Genomic DNA, 21,422 nt, shown 5'->3' on the forward strand with positions numbered 1-21,422 from the left:
CCCAATCATTATTATTTATGGTGAGTTATGTTGGGGCCTATTAGGACATGGGGTCTAGGATTTGGGGTCTGAGGACTGGGGTCTATGAGGACTGGGGTCTATGAGGACTGGGGTCCATGAGGACTGGGGTCTATGTCATCATTGTCAACCTAACCTAACCAAGCCACTACAACATTATTGACTTATAGAGCAACACAACACTCTCAATATACAGTATAAGACTCTCAATATACAGAAAAAGCCCAACGATATACAGTCTAAGACTCACAATAGACAGTCTAAGACTCACAATAGACAGTCTAAGACTCACAATAGACAGTCTAAGACTCACAATAGACAGTCTAAGACTCACAATAGACAGTCTAAGACTCACAATATACAGTCTAAGACTCTCAATAGACAGTAAGACTCACAATATACAGTATAAGACTTCTAATAGACAGTATAAGACTCACAATACATACTATAACTCACAATACACACTACAAGACTCACAATACATACTATAACTCACAATACACACTACAAGACTCACAATACACACTACAAGACTCACAATACATACTATAACTCACAATACACACTACAAGACTCACAATACATACTATAACTCACAATACACACTACAAGACTCACAATACATACTATAACTCAAAATACACACTATGAGACTCACAATACATACTATAACTCACAATACACACTACAAGACTCACAATACATACTATAACTCACAATACACACTACAAGACTCACAATACATACTATAACTCAAAATACACACTATGAGACTCACAATACATACTATAACTCACAATACACACTACAAGACTCACAATACACACTATAAGACTCACAATACACACTACAAGACTCACAATACACACTACAAGACTCACGATACACTAAGACTCCCAATACACACTAGAAAGACTCCTAATATACTATAAGACTCACAATACACACAATAAGACTCCCAATACACACTATATATGTCTTTTCTGTTTACAAATATTCCTACTGTAGGGTCGACTCTTCACGGGCTGCCAACACCGGGGATTTCTTTTTTTCCTTCGTCGTAAAAAAGAGAGAAGCTTTAGTTAACGTCAGGTGCTGCTGGTGGGCAAACATCCTTGTTTTTCACAGACGAGAGAAGCAATACCTCGAGTCCAGTGTTGCCAGATGCCAGTGTGTTGCGTGATTGAGTCCAGTGTTGGTAGATGCCAGTGTGTTGCGTAATTGAGTTCAGTGTTGCCAGATACCAGTGTGTTGCAATACCTCGAGTCCAGTATTGCTAGATACCAGTGTGTTGCATTCTCGAGTCCAATGTTGCCAGATGCCAATGTGTTGCAATCCTCGAGTCCAGTTTTGTCAGATGCCAATGTGTTGCATCCTCGAGGCTAGTATTGCCAGATGCCAATGTGTTGCGTAATTGAGTCCAGTGTTGCCAGATGCCCGTGTATGTGTCTAGGGAAGGAAAAACTTGGTTCTTTTGATAAACTGGTGTGTGTGTGTGTGTGTGTGTGTGTGTGTGTGTGTGTGTGTGTGTGTGTGTGTGTGCGCGTGTGTGTGTGTGTGTGTGTGTGTGTGGTGTGTGTGTGTGTGTGTGTGTGTGTGTGTGTGTGTGTGTGTGTGAACAAAATATCACTCATACAGGTTCATAAACCACATATGGAACTCAGGACATTAACCAAGGATTTACCGAGAGCATTTATTTTTTTTTCCTTTTAAAGATGGCCAAAGGTTGGATGGCCAAAGGTTGGATGGCCAAAGGTTGGATGGCCGAAGTTTGGATGGCCAAAGGATGGATGAAAGTTGAAAATCAGATAAATTTGTTCTGGTAAAGTTGATCTCTGGCGATACAGTGTATTGAGGACGAGAGACACCCAGAGGAGAGGGTACTGAGAGATGGTGGTGGTGAGGGTCCAGTGTTAATGTTTGTACACAGTGTCCCGATGTCATTTCTCTCTCTCTCTCTCTCTCTCTCTCTCTCTCTCTCTCTCTCTCTCTCTTTAACACACAACAGCACCCCCACACACACCCACCACCCACCACCACACCCACCCACCACCCCCACCACACCCACCACACGCACTATAAGAACATAAGAAAATAAGGAGTCTGCAATAGGCCGGGTGGCCTGTGCATGGCAGCTCCTGTCGAGAGTTACTACGACTCTCTATCATCCATGAATCTATCTAACCTCCTTTTGAAACTTTCCAGCGTTCCAGCACTTACCACAAAATTGCTAAGCTTGTTCCACTCGTCCACCACCCTATTTGTGAACCAGTTCCTTCCTATATCCCTCCTAAACCTAAACTTATCAAACTTAAATCCGTTGCTCCGAGTCCTATCCTGCTCGGATATTATAAGAACTTTATCTATATCCCCTTTATTGATTCCTTTCACCCACTTAAATACTTCTATCATACCTCCCCGCACTCTTCGTCTTTCTAGGGAATGCAAGTTAAGTTTCTTTAACCTATCCTGCTATGGAAGGTTTCTAAGTCCCGGAATCATTTTCGTCATTCTTCGCTGCACCGACTCTAGTGAATTTATATCCATTCTATAATAGGGGCACCAGAACTGAACCGCATAATCGAGGTGCGGCCTGACTAGCGCAAGATATAGTTGTAATAAGACCTCTGCACTATTATTACTTACACTTCTAGATATAAAACCTAATACTCTGTTTGCCTTATTTCGAACATTAACGCACTGTTTTCTAGGCCGTAGGTCCGGGCTTACAAATACCCCTAGGTCTCTTTCACAAGTCGACTTCTCTAGGTTGATGTTGTTAAGACTGCATACATTGACAGTATTTGATCTTCCAATATTAAGTACGCTGCACTTGCTGGTGTTTAATTTCATTTGCCATTTTTCTGACCACCCCTGCAGTTTATTTAAATCCTCCTGTAGTGCATTTGCATCCTTCCATGAATTAATCTGCCGCCCTATTTTGGTGTCATTCGCAAACTTGCTTATGTCACTGCTGATCCCAGTATCTAGATCGTTTATGTAGATTATGAACAAGAGTGGGCCTAGTACTGACCCTTGGGGAACTCCATTGGTTACACAACCCCACTCAGAATTAACACCATCTACGCAGACCCTCTGCGTTCTATCGGTGAGCCATGATTTTATCCAATTTAAAACTTTCCCCTCGATACCATGAGCCTTAAGTTTTCTCAGAAGCCTCTGATGCGGTACTCTGTCAAACGCTTTGCTAAAGTCTAAGTAAATAACATCGTAATTTTCGTCATTATCTTCTACCTCGAAGACTTTCCTAAAAAACGTCTGCAGATTCGTTAGACAAGATCTTCCCTTTGTAAACTTCACACAACATCGTAAACATGCACCAGAACCCCGAGTTAGTTGGGGGAGTTTGTGTCAGAAGTAACAACACACGAGTCGCTCTTTACTGTTTCATTTTCCATAAATTATGTGTGAAGGTTTCTCATTCCTCTGCTGACATACCTGGACTTATACCTCACCTGTGTTGCGTTTGGTTGTTGTTGTTGTTGTTATTAGTGTTTTTGTTCGTGTTATTGGTGTTATTGTTGTTATTATTAGTATTATTGTTGTTTTTGTTAATGTTGTCGTTGTTGTTTTTGTTGATGTTGTTGTTTTCTATCGACTCGTGCCAATTTATTCGTCTCGGGATTCATATTTATATCACAAGCAGGTATATGCTAATTAGTTCTTCTTCAACGTCTTAAAAGGTGTTGGAGTCCTTCTTAAGTCCTCCTTGAAGCTGCCGAGTGTCACCTACCTCCCCACCTCATCAGCTTAATGCGTCATGAGCACCTTGAGGATTAGCGCTTGAGTTGATGTGGAATCTTTGAGGCTTGGGGAGGGGTGTGTGGGTGGAGGTGGGGATTGCGGGTGTGGTTTGGCATGTGGGTGGTGGAAGGGGGTTAGGGGGTGCAAGGTGTGGTTGTGGAGGAGGGCGTGAGTTGAGTATGTGTGTGGTGGAGGTGGGAGTTGAGGGTGTAGGATGTGGGTTAGGTTAGGTTAGGTTAATCTTCAGGTGACTCATATAGATATAAGGTATATTAACTACAACAATACCTGTAATTAAGTATCAAAACAGGTAATCACACTCAACAGGTAAATACCATTAAACAAAAATAAATTCCCAGAAACAGGTAAACAAGCAGATTTTTACAACAAATCAGTGAAAGAAACATTAAAAATAAACGAGAGAGAGAGAGAGAGAGAGAGAGAGAGAGAGAGAGAGAGAGAGAGAGAGAGGAAATTGAGAGAGAGAAGGTTTGAGCTTTGAAGACCATGAAGAGCAAAGAGTGTGGTACTGAACTGGAGGTAATACCAGGGACTCTTGTTAGTTTACTGTACGTCTCTGTAGCTGCTAGACAGACAGACAGACAGACAGACAGACAGACAGACAGACAGACAGTAAAATCGCCATACAAGTTTACATTTAGTCCGTATGTACATAGACAGTACAGGTACATAAAAAATGGTACTTCATTGATCTCACCTCAGACTTCACATCCTACCTGGGAATGACAGCAACGATAATAAACGCATATGTACTTGTAAAAAGTCTCCTTAGAGTAAATTCAAAACAGTAATAATATCTCCTAAAGGATTCGAACCCACAGTAGTCTGTATAGTACGAGAGGGTGTTACCAATGCCCCAAGAGTGGACCCACCAAATGTACCCCCACTAGAATACTGAGACAATCCAGGATAATATTCACATGTGTATTCCCCTCAGATCAGCTTCAAATATCCTTTAGCCACTCCTGATGTAACTGTAATACCCACAAGTGCTTCTTTCCTTGTGAGTGTTTGTGTGTAGGAAGCTCTGTCAAGGATAGTAATGGTATTTCACGTTTACTGGGGTAGTGTCTGTGTGTTGTTTTATGATATAATACTACAATGTGATCCCCTGTGTGTATGTCTGTGTGTGTTTAGTGGTAAGACCTCTTCATTACCAACCCTTAACACAATGGTTCGACTCTTGTTTCAACTTCTGGTTCGACTCCTGAAACATTTAACACTCTTGGGAAATGTAATTCTAGTTTTTATTTGTTTTTTGTTCTTTCCTGTTGAGTCTCTGTTGGTCTGCCTGGAGGAAACTGTGTGTGTGTGTGTGTGTGTGTGTGTGTGTGTGTGTGTGTGTGTGTGTGTGTGTGTGTACACAATTAGAATAACCTCGGGAAACACACACAAGGTTACCCTGAATAATTAATACCTTGGTATATACTCAGTCATATTGTCTGAGCTCGAACATTGTTTACATCACAAAACCCAGAATATTCTCGATGGTCAAAACTGTTTACACTGACTCATGGTTCATACACAAAACAAACTTTCCCTAGTATCAGTTTAGTCCCTTGAATACGATGACTTAACCTCTTGATTACTATGACTTGACCCCTTGAATATGATTATTTAACCTCCTGAGTATGTGATGTGTGTAATATGCTTGTGTGTTATCTGGAATATGTGGCGACCTGTAGCGTAAGGGTCAGCAGGCTCGCCTCGCAAGCGAGCGGACCTGGGTTCGATCCCCGGGCAGAGTGTAACTATGGACAAGTTTCTTTACGCCATTTGCCTCTATCTACTCAGCAGTAATTGGGGACCTGGATGTTAATCGATTTGCGGATCGTCTTCTGGGGTAATGGTTAGCCAGTGCAGCTGGCGAGCTCTCCAGTCTTCTCGGACTATTCCTTGACACTGGGTCATCCAGCTCGTTAACTTAGGGTGTGGTTATTGTGTTGGCGACAGCTTCTACACCTTAAACAAATTCACGCCTAGGTGGCTCTAGGGCCGGCCATCCTCGTTACACGAGGGGCAGCCATTATTACATGTATGTATGTACGTGACTCCAGGCAGGAACAAAGGTGTCGGCAGCTTCCATTATTGAACTTCAGTATGCAGACGACCTCACCCTTGTCGCTCACACTGAACGTGACCTACAGGAGATCCTGAACACTTACGCAGATGAGTATGCACACTTTGGCCTTGAGGTGAAGGTGCGTAAGACTCATATTCTCTTTCAACCTGCCCCTGGTTCAGACACACCTCCACCATCCATCCAGGATAATGGTACTACCCTCTCTAATGTTACCCACTTTCAGTATCTCGGCTCCCACCTGTCCATCACTGCGGACATCGATAAAGAGATTCAACATCGGATCAGATGTGCATCTCTAGCATTTGGCAGACTCCATACCTATGTCTTCAGCTGTAGTGAGCTGAAATTATCTACGAAGCTGCACTATATCGAGCAGTGGTCCTCCCCACCCTGCCATATGGCAGTGAGACATGGGTCACATACAGGAGGCACTTCAAGGCACTTGAAAGCTTTCACCAACCTACGTTCCATCCTCCGAGTTCGCTGAAGAGATAAGGGAACAAATGCCAGTATTCTCGCTGACACCAACTGTAGGAGCATCCATGAACAACTACGTTGGACTGGCCATGTTACCCGCACGGACGACAGTAGACTGCCAAAGCAGCTACTTCACAGTCCTCTAACGATTAGTAAACGTAACGCTGGCGGGCAACTGGAAAGGTATTAGGATAGTCTTAAGACAAACCTGAAAAAGTGCCAAATCGACCCCCACTCCTGGGAGACGATCACTCCACACTGTAACGCTTGAAGGAGCACCACACGAGAAGGTGTCAACACTTGTGAATTAGCCCGATTGCAAACCGAGGCAGACAAGCGCCAGCGCCGGAAAGACGCTGCCGCCGCCCCTCACGCACTAGATGGAGCCCTCCACATGAGCAACATCTGTGAACGACTCTACAGGTCCCGTGTTGGCCTCTTTAGTCACCTAAGAACCCACCAACCTGAGTGACGTCCTTAATAGCTCATATCATTGCATCATAGCTGGATGATCGTCATACTTGATTCCGAGTGATAGCAAAGTAGTATGTATGTATGTATGTATGTACGTACGTATGTAAGTGTCTGTCTGTGTCTGTCTGTCTGTCTGTCTGTCCGTCCATAATTAAGCAAATATTCAATGCCGTCAAAAAAAAATTCCAAGTTACACTAAAAAACAAACATATTTCCACAAACTCGATTAAATGTCTGTTGTAATTCACGAAGGAAGAAAAAAAAATTACCATAACCACCTGAGTAATTAACCTTTCACCTGGCAGAACGGTTCAGGTAATCACAACTATCATAGAACCAATGAGATATTACTAACCATTCACCTCCCCTAACTGCGATACGAATTCACTCAACTTTGTACAAACTTTTGAAATGTTTGTTGTGATCTGATGAAAATTGTATTCAGCTTGGAGGTGATTGATGTTTAAGGATGTGTTTACCTGAGATGTTTACCCGAGATGTTGAATGAAGGTGTAATGAGGTGTGATTGAATACCCTAAAGCCAACCTAACCTAACCTAACCTAACCTGATGTAATCTAGTCTAATCTAACCCAACCCAACCCTACCCTCCCCCACCCTTACCCCACCCCCACCTACCCCACACCCCCACCCCTACCCACACCACACCAATCACCCCACCCCACCCCCACCCCCCCACCCCACCCCACCCCACCCCCCTCCCTCCACACCCAATCCTACCCCACCCCCCACCCACCCATCCCACCCCACTAACCTAACCTAACCTCATATCGTAATAACTATGGTCTCAGATGGTGCTCCAGCAGGTAGATTTAGATAGTGAAGAAGGAGGAGGTTGTGTGGGCAGACGTCGTGAATAATTTATACAAAGGTAAAATGGGTTTGTTGCCTAAAAAAAGTTCAAGAGGGTTTTTTCCCCTCACTCTAAAACCTTTACTACAACCTGTTTAGATATTCTGTTTGGGTTTTGTCTTGTTTTTGTGTAAATATTTTTTTTTCCTTCTAAATATTTTCTACTTTCGTGTTTTTTTATATTATATATATATATATATATATATATATATATTTTATATATATATATATATATTTGTTTATTTTTGTATAGTGTCATTCTTGTTATTTTTGTTATTATTGTTGTTATTATTGTTGTTATTATTATTATTATTATTATTATTATTATTATTATTATTATTATTATTAGTGCTGCTGTTGTTGTACTTGTTGTTGTTGTTGTTGTTGTTCCAGCACCAACATGGCTTCCCTAAAAGTTCTTCCCAAACTAATTTCAAGTGTCACTCAATGTCCCTCTTTTTCCTCAAGTTGTGATAAAAAAATACTGAACTTTTAATTCCATGAATATTTTTCTCACGCCTCTGTATGAGTGTGTGATCATGCCTGTGAGGTGAGTATCTTGATGCTGTGAGTGTGTGATCATGCCTGTGAGGTGAGTATCTTGATGCTGTGAGTGTGTGATCATGCCTGTGAGGTGAGTATCTTGATGCTGTGAGTGTGTGATCATGCCTGTGAGGTGAGTATCTTGATGGTGTGAGTGTGTGATCATGCCTGTGAGGTGAGTATCTTGATGGTGTGAGTGTGTGATCATGCCTGTGAGGTGAGTATCTTGATGCTGTGAGTGTGTGATCATGCCTGTGAGGTGAGTATCTTGATGCTGTGAGTGTGTGACCATGCCTGTGAGGTGAGTATCTTGATGCTGTGAGTGTGTGATCATGCCTGTGAGGTGAGTATCTTGATGCTGTGAGTGTGTGATCATGCCTGTGAGGTGAGTATCTTGATGCTGTGAGTGTGTGACCATGCCTGTGAGGTGAGTATCTTGATGGTGTGAGTGTGTGACCATGCCTGTGGTGAGTATCTTGATGCTGTGAGTGTGTGATCATGCCTGTGAGGTGAGTATCTTGATGCTGTGAGTGTGTGATCATGCCTGTGAGGTGAGTATCTTGATGCTGTGAGTGTGTGACCATGCCTGTGAGGTGAGTATCTTGATGGTGTGAGTGTGTGACCATGCCTGTGAGGTGAGCATCTTGATGCTGTGAGTGTGTGAGGTTGGGAAGCTTCAATAAGGAGGCGAGGAAGTCAATGGTTAGTCAGGAAGGCCTTTGATTGGTTATTGGTTAATTCTGGTCACTGTATTACAGAATGGATATAGAATCCTTGGAAAGAATTCAGAGGAGAATGACAAGACTAATCCCGGGCATTAGGAACCTTGAGTACAGAGACAGGTTAAAGCATTTTAATTTGCACTCCCTCGAGAGACGTAGAGCGAGGGGCGACCTGATAGAGGTGTATAAATGGAAGTCAGTGCTGAACAAAGGAGACATTACAAAGGTACTCAAACTATCCAACCAGGAGCGACCTCACAACAATGGTTTTGAATTAGACAAATTTAGATTTAGGCGCGAAATGTGTAAACACTGGTTTGGAAATAGAGTAGTGGATGAGTGGAACAAGTTACCAAATATCACCATTAACTCGAATACGCTGGATAACTTCAAACATAGGTTACATGGATATATGAGCCATAGGGGTTGGGTGTAAATGGGACTGCCCAGTATGTGCCAATAGGCCCGCTGCAGTTTCCTCCATTCTTATATTCTTTTGTTCTTGGTTGATAATTGACCGACGACAACCAATCAGCTACAAGGAAATGGCTGCTAAGGACGCCAACAGGAGGAGGAATTTTACCGATAAATCATAACATCAACAAACACAAATAAACAAACTGGTAAACATATAAAAAATCAACTCATAATTTAAATTCATGGAAATTATCATAAACACTTGAAGTGTATTGGGCCCGTTGTTGTTTGTTTGTTTCATAAATGACATGCCGTAAGCTATACACTGCTCCATACAAATGTTTGTGAACGATGCCAAGTTATTTAGGGAAATTAAGAACCAAGCGGACTGTGAAGAGCTGCAGAAAGATCTCTCTGAGCTTCAAGAAGGATCGAGGAAATGGCTGCTATGATTCAATGTCACGAAGTGTAAGAGAATGCACCTGGGTCGTACCAACGGTAAGGAGGCGTATCACATGTCCCAACAGTACGAAGAAACTCCATTCATTGAGCCCGAATGTGAAAAGGACCTGGGTTTGTATGTTGACAAGAGACTTAAGTAATCGGGCCATTGTGAGAAGGTACACCAGGCAACGAAACTAGTAGGTCTTATAAGAAGGTTGTTTAGATATCTGGATGGTCCGTCTCTCGTCACGAGCTTCAAGAGTGAGGTGCTTCCCCGTCTGGAGTACTGTCACCCTGTCTGGTCCCCAAAGTATACTAGAGACTGTCAATTGATTGAAAATGTCCAGAGGAGGGCCACCAGACTGGTGCTTGCTCTACGAAACCTGAGCTACCCAGAGTGATTACAACGCTTGCAACTGCCTGTAGCTGATACTACAGACGGACAAGGGGCGACCAAATCGAAGTGTATAAACATCTCAGGGGGCACTACTCGGTCGAATGAATATACCTGGAACTTGCGGACGTCCGCCCCACAAGGGGTCACAGCTCAGGGTTGAAGAAACCACAAGTCCAGAAAACAGTGACGGCAAACTTTTTCGGAGTGAGAATTGTGAACTTTTGGAAGCACCTGTCGGAGAGTGTTGTGAAGGCCAAATTTGACCAACACTGGACCAGTTTCCTATATATTCAGGAGCCAGTTCATGTCCAGTACTTGCCAACAGTGCGTAACAGAGACGTGACCGACCGCCCAAGCGGCTAACGAGCCGATCAGTGATGAAGATGATAAAAGAAAAAGTAAGTGTCATCCAAGAGGTGAAGTTTGAGTCAAGTGAGGCGGCAGTGTATAATGTGAAGCTCCGACACCAGAGGTCCCGCGGCGAATCCATGAAAAAAAAAGTCACATAAAAAGGCACGGAAAAAACCTAACCTAACCTCACCTCACCTACAAGCAATGCCATCATATATATATATATATATATATATATATATATATATATATATATATATATATATATATATATATATATATATATATATATATATATCTTGATAAAATCACACGGGAAAATGGAAACAGCAGTACCTTAGCTAAGGTACTCCGTTGTTTATCACGTTTTCATTGTGGATTTACATATATATATATATATATTGCGTTGTCAATGTGCACAAGTCATGTGACTTTTTTTCCTGTGAACTTTATTTCCACCCACCCTCGCGGCCTCATGCAACTAATACTGTGACCGCGTGTTTGAACCGTCTCTCCTGACCGAAAAATATTATAATTCAGAAATAACTTCAACTAAAAGCTCTCAAACTTTACATACCTGAACGCAATCATCACTCTGGTCTGTAAAACAAAGCCAATGCATAATTAAGCACAAAAATATACTCATAATTAGAGGATTTTTAAGGAACTTGAGAAATGTTCGTAAGGAAAGAAATTTGAAAAAAAATCATAATGTTTATCAAATGTGAGTTTATACACAAGAGCACGAAGGTTAACTCTGGAACTACTGCTATCCGTGTCTGTCTGTCTGTCTGTCTAATATTCACCCCTAAACTATTCTCATTCACTGATATTGAATACTTTACACTGAGAACTTCATCGGCTCGAAGCTTATTATTTTTGCTTAATTTGTGTCGAGAGAGAGGGTTTCTATGGAGCCCACAAATGTGATAAACAATTACGGTCACTTTACACGGAGTAGGAAACTTTTCTCTGATATGATGGGAGTTGTATCCAGGTGAATGACTCCACTTTACAGCTTCACCTGACTCGATGTGCTTTTGTTATTATCCATCGACCAATACCTGTGTTACGTGTGTGGTGTTATGTGGGTGGTGTTACGTGGGTGGTGTTACGTGGGTGGGGTTACGTGGGTGGTGTTACGTGGGTGGGGTTATGTGGGTGGTTTTTGGTTTTGTATTGTATGGTGTTACGTGAGTAGTGTTATGTGGGTTGTGGTGTTACGTATGTAGTTGTATTACGTATGCTGTTGTGTTACGTATATTGTATTCCATCGACCAATACCTGTGTTACGTGTGTGGTGTTACGTGGGTGGGGTTATGTGCGTGGTTTTTGGTTTTGTATTGTATGGTGTTACGTGAGTAGTGTTATGTGGGTTGTGGTGTTACGTATGTAGTTGTATTACGTATGCTGTTGTGTTACGTATGTTGTATTCCATCGACCAGAACATGTGTTACTTTTGCTTTACTGACGATAAAATAACTATGTAATACATGTATACAAAAAATTATTGATATCTTAACTACGTTTTTCTTCTTAGAGATTCTTGTCTTTTGTTAACTGTAAAACTCTCATGAATTGTAAAGAAAAGTCTCTTTGTCTGTTTCTGAAAGCGCAACAAGAGCAAAGAAAAGTCGAAGAAATATTCACTTTTACACATAATCTTAACTCGTACGTCCAGTAAGCACAATAAGTGAATAAAGATATTTCAAAATTACCTCCAGACCAAAATAATCCAGCCAAAGTGTTCCAATTATTTCACGATGCGACCATTTAGGTCCAGTGAAAATCCTGGCGGGATTCTGGGCGTCTTCTGGGATTTGGTGGGATATTTCTTGTTTACAGATAAGACTCCCAATTTCCTTCCGTGATCGTTGTACAAGTAAAATTTTGTCTTATGAAAATATTTACACAGCGATTAGGATTGTTTAATAATAATAATAATAATAATAATAATAATAATAATAATCACTGTCATGTCAGAAGAAAAATATCCAAATAGTATAAAAAAAATTACAAAAATGCCTTTTACTAATTTTTTCCATCCAATTTAAATATTAGTTCAAATGGGTTCCAATCTAATAGGCCCCAATTCCATTGTAAAATAGTCGTAATAGGCATCAAGTCAACCTAACTTCACCGTGAGTATTGGAAACCCCTTTAGGATGGGCTCCGAACCTAAAGGATTATGTTTGGGAGAGTATTAAGGGCTCGGATCCCCTCTGACCACTCTGGCTGATGCTTCGTTTCCCGGTGTGTTAGAGGAGAACCATGCAAATTCTCCTTGAAGGCCACACTATACGTCTCCCAACACTTGGGTTTATTGTTTTCTGTGTTACACACTTATTTATTTTCCTTTCTTTACTTTATTTATCATCATCTTGTAATATTTCTGTATTTATTCATTATTTTTATCTATTTGTCGGTACTAAGTCAAACGATATCTTTTTCATTCTCTGTTTTTCATTTTTTATCATTATTTTGTGTATTTATCTCCTGCTTGATATAATTACATCAAGGTCTACAAATATCTATCTTACCCAGTGAAGATTCGACCACAAACTCAGACATAACACCTGGTCGTGAATCATAAGGTGTTGGCAGGTAATGCAGGCAAAGGAAAATATGGCACCGGAAAAAAGGCATAATCATCAGACTAGGAAAAAATGGTACATTAATTTTAATGACATGTTTTCGCTAAAATTTTATAACGTTTGTAACTGAAACTTACTTAGTTATATCAACGTCATAACATAAAACATGACCTCACGTGAGGTGACCTAACACAATGTACCCACAGAGGACGACCTCACTTTACCAAGTGAACATGACAACGATAACCTCACAGAATACGACGATTGAAGATGGCCTGATCACGAGATCTGAGGTTGACGAGTTCCACAACAATTTAAATAATGAGTTACTTAATGCACAAAGGCAGAACATACCATATAGAAAATTCATATCAAACAACAATGACCACAAAATGAATAAACAATTATTTAAAGAATATTAGTGGACAAAGGAAGACTATAGGTAGAAAAAGAAATCGTGGTGAAATCCACCTCCGAGACTATTATAAGGTATTGGTCGGTAGGGTTAAGGCCGAGATAAGAAAAGCAAAGAGGAATATTGAACTGAAGGTAGCAAGGGAGGCGAAGTCAAACCCCAAGGGATTCATTCAAATGTATCAAACTAAAACACGAGATATGATAGAGGTGTATAAATGGAAGTCAGGGCTAAACAAAGGTGATATAGCAAGTTACCAAACATCATCATTAACTCGAATACGCTGGATAGCTTCAAACACAGGCTCGTTTGTGGTTCGTGAGCTCGAAGTGAAATTTGTTGAGCCATTTTTTCCTAGTATGAAAATTTTGCCGTTTTTCCTGTGCCATTTTTTCCGAGTACCGTTGGTAGGTGATTTTGATGTCAGGTTTATGGCCCAAGTGATGTTTTGGTTAACTTAGGGTCGTGGGATGATGAGAGAGAGACATATACAAGATGTTTGAGGGTCGTGGGATGATGAGAGAGACATATACAAGATGTTTGAGGGTCGTGGGATGATGAGAGAGACATATACAAGATGTTAGAGGGTCGTGGGATGATGAGAGAGACATATACAAGATGTTAGAGGGTCGTGGGATGATGAGAGAGACATATACAAGATGTTTGAGGGTCGTGGGATGATAAGAGGGTCGTGGGGATGATGAGAGATGTTTGGAGGGATCGCGTTAGGTTAGGTAGGTAAACTTTGGAGCGTGTACAGGTATAATAGACTGCAGGGAAGGGGACGTTGGCTGGATTCCGTGAGGATTATGACTGGTGTGTGTTGTTTGATCCTGTGTTGGTGGCCAGGGAGAGGGAGGAGATAGGGAGAGGAGAGGGAAATGATAAGTGGAGAGAGGAAGGGAGGAGAGAGCTGGAGCTGGTGATCCGTATTTTAGGTCTTGGTTCTGTGTCGTTTTAGTCTCGAATATTATGAACTATGTTGCTGTTATTGTTGATGTTTGTGTTCTTGATGTTGTTGTTATGGTAGTTCACACGTCCATGACCACTGTATATATGTCTGTAGCTGTTAATTGTACTTTAAAGCTGTACTAAACACACACACACACACACACACACTACTGCTAATTTGCTGTCACTCGGAATCGAGTGTGACGGTCATCCAGCTATGATACAATGATATGAGTTAATAAGGTTGTCACCTTTGTTGGCGAGCACTGAGGCGACTAGAGAGGCCGATACAGCACCGGCAGGGTCGTCCACAGATGTGGCACGTGTGGAGGGCTGCATCTAGTGCAGGAGGGGCGGTGGCAGCGTCTTTCCGGCGCTGGCGCTTGCCTAAGTATGCATTCGAGCTAACTCGAAAGTATTGACACCTTCTCGTGTGGTGCTCCTCCAAGCGTTACAGTGTGGAGTAATCGTCTCCCGGGTGAGGGGGTCGATTTGGCACTTTTTCAGGTTTGTCTTAAGACTCTTCCTACACCTTTTCAGTTTCCTGCCAGCATTATCTTTACCATTCGTTAGGTGACTGTAAAGTAGTTGTTCGTGGATAATGGTAGCCTCGATGGTCCGACAGTTGGTGTCAGTGAGAATACTGGCATTTGTTCCCTTGTCTTCCCAGCGAACTCGGAGGATGGATCGTAGACTACGTTGGTGAAAGTTTTCAAGTGCCTTGAAGGGCCTCTTGTATGTAACCCATGTCTCGCTGCCATATAGCAGGGTGGGGAGGACCACTGCTCGAGTTTGCCAAAGGCTTGAGATGCACATCTGATCCGATGTTGAATCTCTTCATCGATGTCTGCGGTGGTGGACAGGTGGGAGCCGAGATACTGAATGTGGGTAACATTAGAGAGGGTAGTACCGTTAAGCTGGATGGATGGTGGAGGTGTGGCTGAACCAGGGGCAGGCTGAAAGAGAATCTGAGTCTTACGTACATTCACCTCAAGACCAAAGAGTGTATTGTTAAAATTCGTCTGTGAAAAAATGTATGACAGAAATGGCTGAAATCTACGTTAAGTCATACAAAGAAAAGCAAAACACTCCCCTCACCCGTCAAAAACATTCTCCGTTAGATCAGAAGGTCATTCAGGTGATTAAATTAGTTGATGACCTATAATTGTGACCTTCATTTATGTCCTCTAATGACGTGACCTTCATTTATGACCTTTGATGACGTGACCTTCTATGACCTGCAATGACGTGACTTTTTTAATGACCTGTAATGACGTGATCTTTTATGACCTGTGATGACGTGACCTCAATCAGCTGATCCTCAACACTAATCCTAATCCCCAACACTAATCCTGATTCCCAACACTAATCCTAATCCCCAGCACTAAGCATAAGCCTCAATGCTAATCCTTATCCCCAACACTAATCCTGATGACACACTAATCCTAATCCCCAGCACTAATCCTAATGCCCAACACTAATCCTAATCCCAACAATAATACCAATCCCCAACACTAATCCTAATCCCAACACTAATCGTGATCAACACATCCTAATCCCCAACACTAATCCAGATTCCCAACACTAATCCTAGTCCCTAACTCTAATCCTAATCCCCAACACTAATCCTAATCCTCAACACTAATCCTGATAACACACTAATCCAAATCCCCAACACTGATCCCAATCCCCAATACTAATCCTAATCGTCATTGTTTACGAGAGACAAACGACCCGACTTGACGCCTTAAAGACACAGCAGCATAAAGGTGATTAATTAAAGCAGCTTCTCCAGGACATTATCTGACCCCGAGAGCATTAAGACCTGGTGTAATGGCCCTAATCAGGTCTTTAATGGCGTTTACTCAAGGCATTTTTCACCACTTTAGTCCTAAGTTCCATAAATTAGCTGTTACTTGACCCAGAAGATGATGTGGAATATGTACCGTAAACTCGTGAAATATTTTGTACCGATACCTTGTGAAATATGTACCGTACCTCGTGAAATAAGTAGTGCGTTTGTAATAATAATAATAATAATAATAATAATAATAATAATAATAATAATTAACGGTTTATTGAAAAAGTTCTGCAGCCCAAAGGCTGAAAATATACATTGGACATAGATGACTTATTACATACATTGGTGGTTTAACAAAAGCCTTCATTAGAGAAAGATAAAGGAACATACAGTGAACATACAGATTAATGTAGGTGTGTTTGGTGTGTTAAGTGTAGTGAAAACAAGTGGTGGCTGCATGACACTAATACTGTACCCTGGTGTGTGTCAGATCTGTCAGTGGTGGTGATAGCCGCCTGGGACGCCGATGACGTCTCAGAGGGCACCAACGCCAGGATAACTTACACCATCCAGAAGAACGTGGTGTACGAGCCGACGGGGGAGGCCATCTTCACCGTCCACCCCGAGACCGGCCTCGTCCGTACCTCCATCTGTTGCCTGGACCGAGAGACAACACCTGAGTACGAGGTCCAGGTGGTGGCCACAGATGGTGGAGGTCTCCAAGGTGAGTACTGTGAGAGGTATGGTCCGTGTGTGTGTGTGTGTGTGAGAGAGTGTGTGTGTGTGTGTGTGTGTGTGTGTGTGTGTGTGTGTGTGTGTGTGTTTGAGAGTCTGAGTGTCCGTGTCTCACCTCAGGCACGGGCGTGGTGGTGGTGAGGCTGGTGGATGTGAACGACTGTGAGAGGTATGGTCCGTGTGTGTGTGTGTGTGTGAGAGAGTGTGTGTGTGTGTGTGTGTGTGTGTGTGTGTGTGTGTGTGTGTGTGTGTTTGAGAGTCTGAGTGTCCGTGTCTCACCTCAGGCACGGGCGTGGTGGTGGTGAGGCTGGTGGATGTGAACGACAACTCGCCCCGCCTGGAACAATCACTGTGGGACGTGGAGATAGACGAGACCTGGGGCCCTGGACCACCTGATGACTCCACCCTCCTTCAGATCACCGCCCTCGACGCTGACACCTCCAACTACTTCTTCTACAGGGTGAGGCACTTCTTCTACAGGGGGTTCTTGAGGAGAGTCTTCTACAGGGTGGGGCACTTCTTCTACGGGGGTTCTTCTATAGAGGGAGGGGTTCTCCTACAGGATGAGGGGGTTCTTCTACAGGTTGAGGCACTTCTACCAATGAGAGATTTTTGTACAGGGTATTGGGTAAGCCATTTCTACTGGCTGAGGGACTTTTTTCTACAGAGTAAGAAAGTCCCTCCTCATGGACTTTCTCTCTGTGTGTGAGGGAAAACTTTCTTCAAAATATGGTATCAACTTATTTTTTTCTACTGGGAGAGATCTGTCCTACATGGCTTAAACCATCATCCTCAGTGGTTTAAACCATCGTCCTCAGTGGGTTAAACCATCGTCCTCAGTGGTTAAACCCCTCATCCTCAGTGGTTTAAAACCATCGTCCCCTGTGGGCTTAAAACCCCGTCCTCAGTATTAAACCCTCGTCCCTCAGTGGGTTAAAACCACGTCCTCAGTATAAACCATCGTCCTCAGTGGCTTAAAAACATCGTCCTCAGTAGCTAAAACCATCGTCCTCAGTGGGTTAAACCATCGTCCTCAGTGGGTTAAACCATCGTCCTCAGTGGGTTAAACCATCGTCCTCAGTGGGCTTAAACCATCGTCCTCAGTGGCTTAAACCATCGTCCCTGCGGCTTAAACCATCGTCCTCAGTGTTTAAACCATCGTCCTCAGTGGGTTAAACCATCATCCTCAGTGGGTTAAAACCATCGTCCTCAGTGGAGTAAACCATCGTCCTCAGCGGCTTAAAACCATCGTCATCAGTGGCTTAAACCATCGTCCTCAGTGGGTTAAAACCATCATCCTCAGTGGTTTAAGCCATCGTCCTCAGTGGGTTAAACCATCGTCCTCAGTGGCTTAAACCATCGTCCTCAGTGGCTTAAACCATCGTCGTCAGTGGCTTAAACCATCGTCCTCAGTGGGTTAAACCATCGTCCTCAGTGGGTTAAACCATCGTCCTCAGTGGGTTAAACCATCGTCCTCAGTGGCTTAAACCATCGTCCTCAGTGGCTTAAACCATCATCCTCAGTGGTTTAAGCCATCGTCCTCAGTGGGTTAAACCATCGACCTCAGTGGGTTAAACCATCATCCTCAGTGGGTTTAACCAGAGGATGATTCTAGTAGTTGGTGTGTACTATGGTGAAGACAGGTGTTACAGGTGTTGGGAAGGTTTTACAGGTGTTGAGGGAGGTGTTACAGGTGTTGAGGGAGGTGTTACAGGTGCTTGAAAGGTTTTACAGGTGTTGAGGGAGGTGTTACAGTTGTTGAGGGTGGTGTTACAGGTGCTGGGAAGGTATTACAGGAACTGAGACAAGTGTTGGGCAGGTGTTACAGGTGTTGACACAGGTGTTACCGGTTTTAGGAAGGTATTACAGGTGTTGAGGCAGGCGTTACAGGTGTTGAGACAGGCGTTACAGGTGTTGAGGCAGGCGTTACAGGTGTTGAGGCAGACGTTACAGGTGTTGAGGCAGGCGTTACAGGTGTTGAGGCAGGCGTTACAGGTGTTGAGACAGGCGTTATAGGTGTTGAGACAGGTGTTACAGGTGTTGTGTCTGCTGCAGGTGGTGGAGGCCAGCGGGTGGGGCTGGGAGCACTTCGGCATCAGGTCTGTGGGAGCCGAGGGTCAACTGTTCTCCCTCCAGACACTTGACTACGAGGACGACACTCATCGGCGAGGCTTCAAGTTTATGGTGCAAGTGACGGACAGGGTGAGTCTTACACGCACACACACACACGCACACGCACACACACACACACACATACACACATACACACACACACACACACACACATACACACATACATAGCGCGAGGTCGTTGCTTCCTCAGTAAACACAGCCAAGATCAGTCTCATCTGAACACACTGTACAAATATTGGCTCTTCACTGAGGATAAATGAGATACAGGATGATACAGGATGATATAGGATGATACAGCGACTGAAGCTATTACTCTCCCACTAAGATAATGTATCCGACTTTCCTTATATAAACAGTAATACCAGATTACTTTAGTTCACTGTTTCATACTGAAGATCTCGTTCAACTCAGGGTGTGTTTGAAGCAGTGAGTACCAAGGTTAGTTGAGGGAGGAGTATTATTATTTAGTACAGCTGATACAGAAAGATATTATAGTCTTCCGTTCACTAATTACTGGTTTCCATGACAACCATCAACTGACCCCCCCCCCCGCCTTAGGGTCGCGGGGGATGGAGGGACCCCCGCCACGTGGACGCCGCCTGGGTGTCCATCCGCCTGAGGGACATCAACGACAATCCGCCCAAGTTCCACCGCCCACACGCCCACGTTACTGTGAGGGAGGATGCCGCCCCAGGCACACTCCTAGCCGCCCTCCCCGCCCACGATCCTGATATGGTGAGTACGCCCACACGCCCATTACCCTGACATAGTGAGTACGCCCACACGCCCATCACCTTGACATAGTGAGTACGCCCACACGCCCTTACCCTCACATGGTAAGTACACCCACACGCCCACTATTCGAAAAATGCACACGTTGCATAATACATGTTTATCAGTGCATTTGGCTTCCCGTCATTTACTCAGTTTGTTACATTTCCCCCGCCTGGTGTAGGGTGCCCAGAGTCCTGAGTGACACAAACACACTGTCCGGACAGCCTGTCACTCATTCTCTCTGATAAGTGACATTTCTTTACACAGTTTATTCAGTTATTCGAGAGGTTGTGTGTAAATATTTAACTCAGCAATACGTTTGATCAGAAAGTTTATACGTCTATTGGGCCCCAGACACAATAGGCCCTAACCTAACTACTTGAAACCTTGAAATGGGGCCTATCGGAGCTGAGCCAACTACAACTCGGCATAGAAGGAATGGACACAGCGATAACCTCTTGTCGTAAGAGTCACTAGTTAGCATCCTAAGGTCACCTCAACTCTCCTTGTGTATTGAACATTTAGGATTCTGTCTGTAGTGTCCTTAGTTGTTTAAACGGGACGCGAAGCTTATGAGATCCAATTCTTTTTTCCTAGGACTGGACTTATTAGGACTAGGGTCTATTAGGACAGGGCCTATTAGGACAGGTACCATTAAACGAATAACCCAATAAGATAAAGTACACGTCATTATTAGCTGGTATTAGCATAACTTATCAGTAATATTAATTCGAATAAGTCGAGATAAATTAGTTTATAACACCCAGCAGTAAATCACCGACCTTAGTAACAACATTAATTAACACGATAATAACTGACGACTCTCATAAAACTGAACAATAACCCATCCTTCTGAAACTACCTGGACCTTACCTGTGCCGGAAAGTTAATTACTGAATATAATTATAGTTGTTTGTCTATTAATTTCACTAATAGGGAATATAATAACAATTGACTTTAGTTTAAATGTGTATAATATTTCGAACTGATGGCTGCATTAGATTAAGCGTGAGGCCAAGGGAAGTTATCGTACATAGTCACTTAATTGTTGTACTTGACTTGTTTTACTTCATTATCACCTTCATGGCCTCCAGAGACTCTTGTTGAACATAAGAACATAAAAAAATAAGGAGTTTGCAATAGGCCGGTTGGCCTGTGCATGGCAGCTCCTGTCGAGAGTTACTACCACTCTCTATCATCCATGAATCTACCTAGCCTCCTTTTGAAACTTTCCAGAGTTCCAGCACTTACTACAAAGTTGTTAAGCTTGTTCCACTCGTCCACCACCCTATTTGTGAACCAGTTTCTTCCTATCTCCCTCCTAAACCTAAACTTATCCAACTTAAATCCGTTGCTCCGAGTCCTATCCTGCTCGGATATTATAAGAACTTTATCTATATCCCCTTTGATTACTTTCACCCACTTAAATACTTCTA

General features: G+C 43.0%; 1 protein-coding gene across 1 annotated transcript in view; it reads left to right on the plus strand.

Moving 5' to 3' along the window:
• Window positions 1–21,422, plus strand: part of LOC121867545 (putative neural-cadherin 2) — a 131,107-nt gene that overhangs the window by 86,383 nt on the left and 23,302 nt on the right. Inside the window, exons 7-10 of the mRNA XM_042367550.1 lie at window positions 16,835–17,068; window positions 17,364–17,539; window positions 19,135–19,281; window positions 19,771–19,947. Coding sequence (XP_042223484.1) covers window positions 16,835–17,068; window positions 17,364–17,539; window positions 19,135–19,281; window positions 19,771–19,947 — 734 coding nt within the window. The remainder of the gene's footprint in view (window positions 1–16,834; window positions 17,069–17,363; window positions 17,540–19,134; window positions 19,282–19,770; window positions 19,948–21,422) is intronic.

Source organism: Homarus americanus, unplaced genomic scaffold (genome assembly GCF_018991925.1).
Source record: "Homarus americanus isolate GMGI-L3 unplaced genomic scaffold, GMGI_Hamer_2.0 scaffold23598, whole genome shotgun sequence".
In the NCBI taxonomy this organism is placed as follows: Eukaryota; Metazoa; Arthropoda; class Malacostraca; order Decapoda; family Nephropidae; genus Homarus; species Homarus americanus.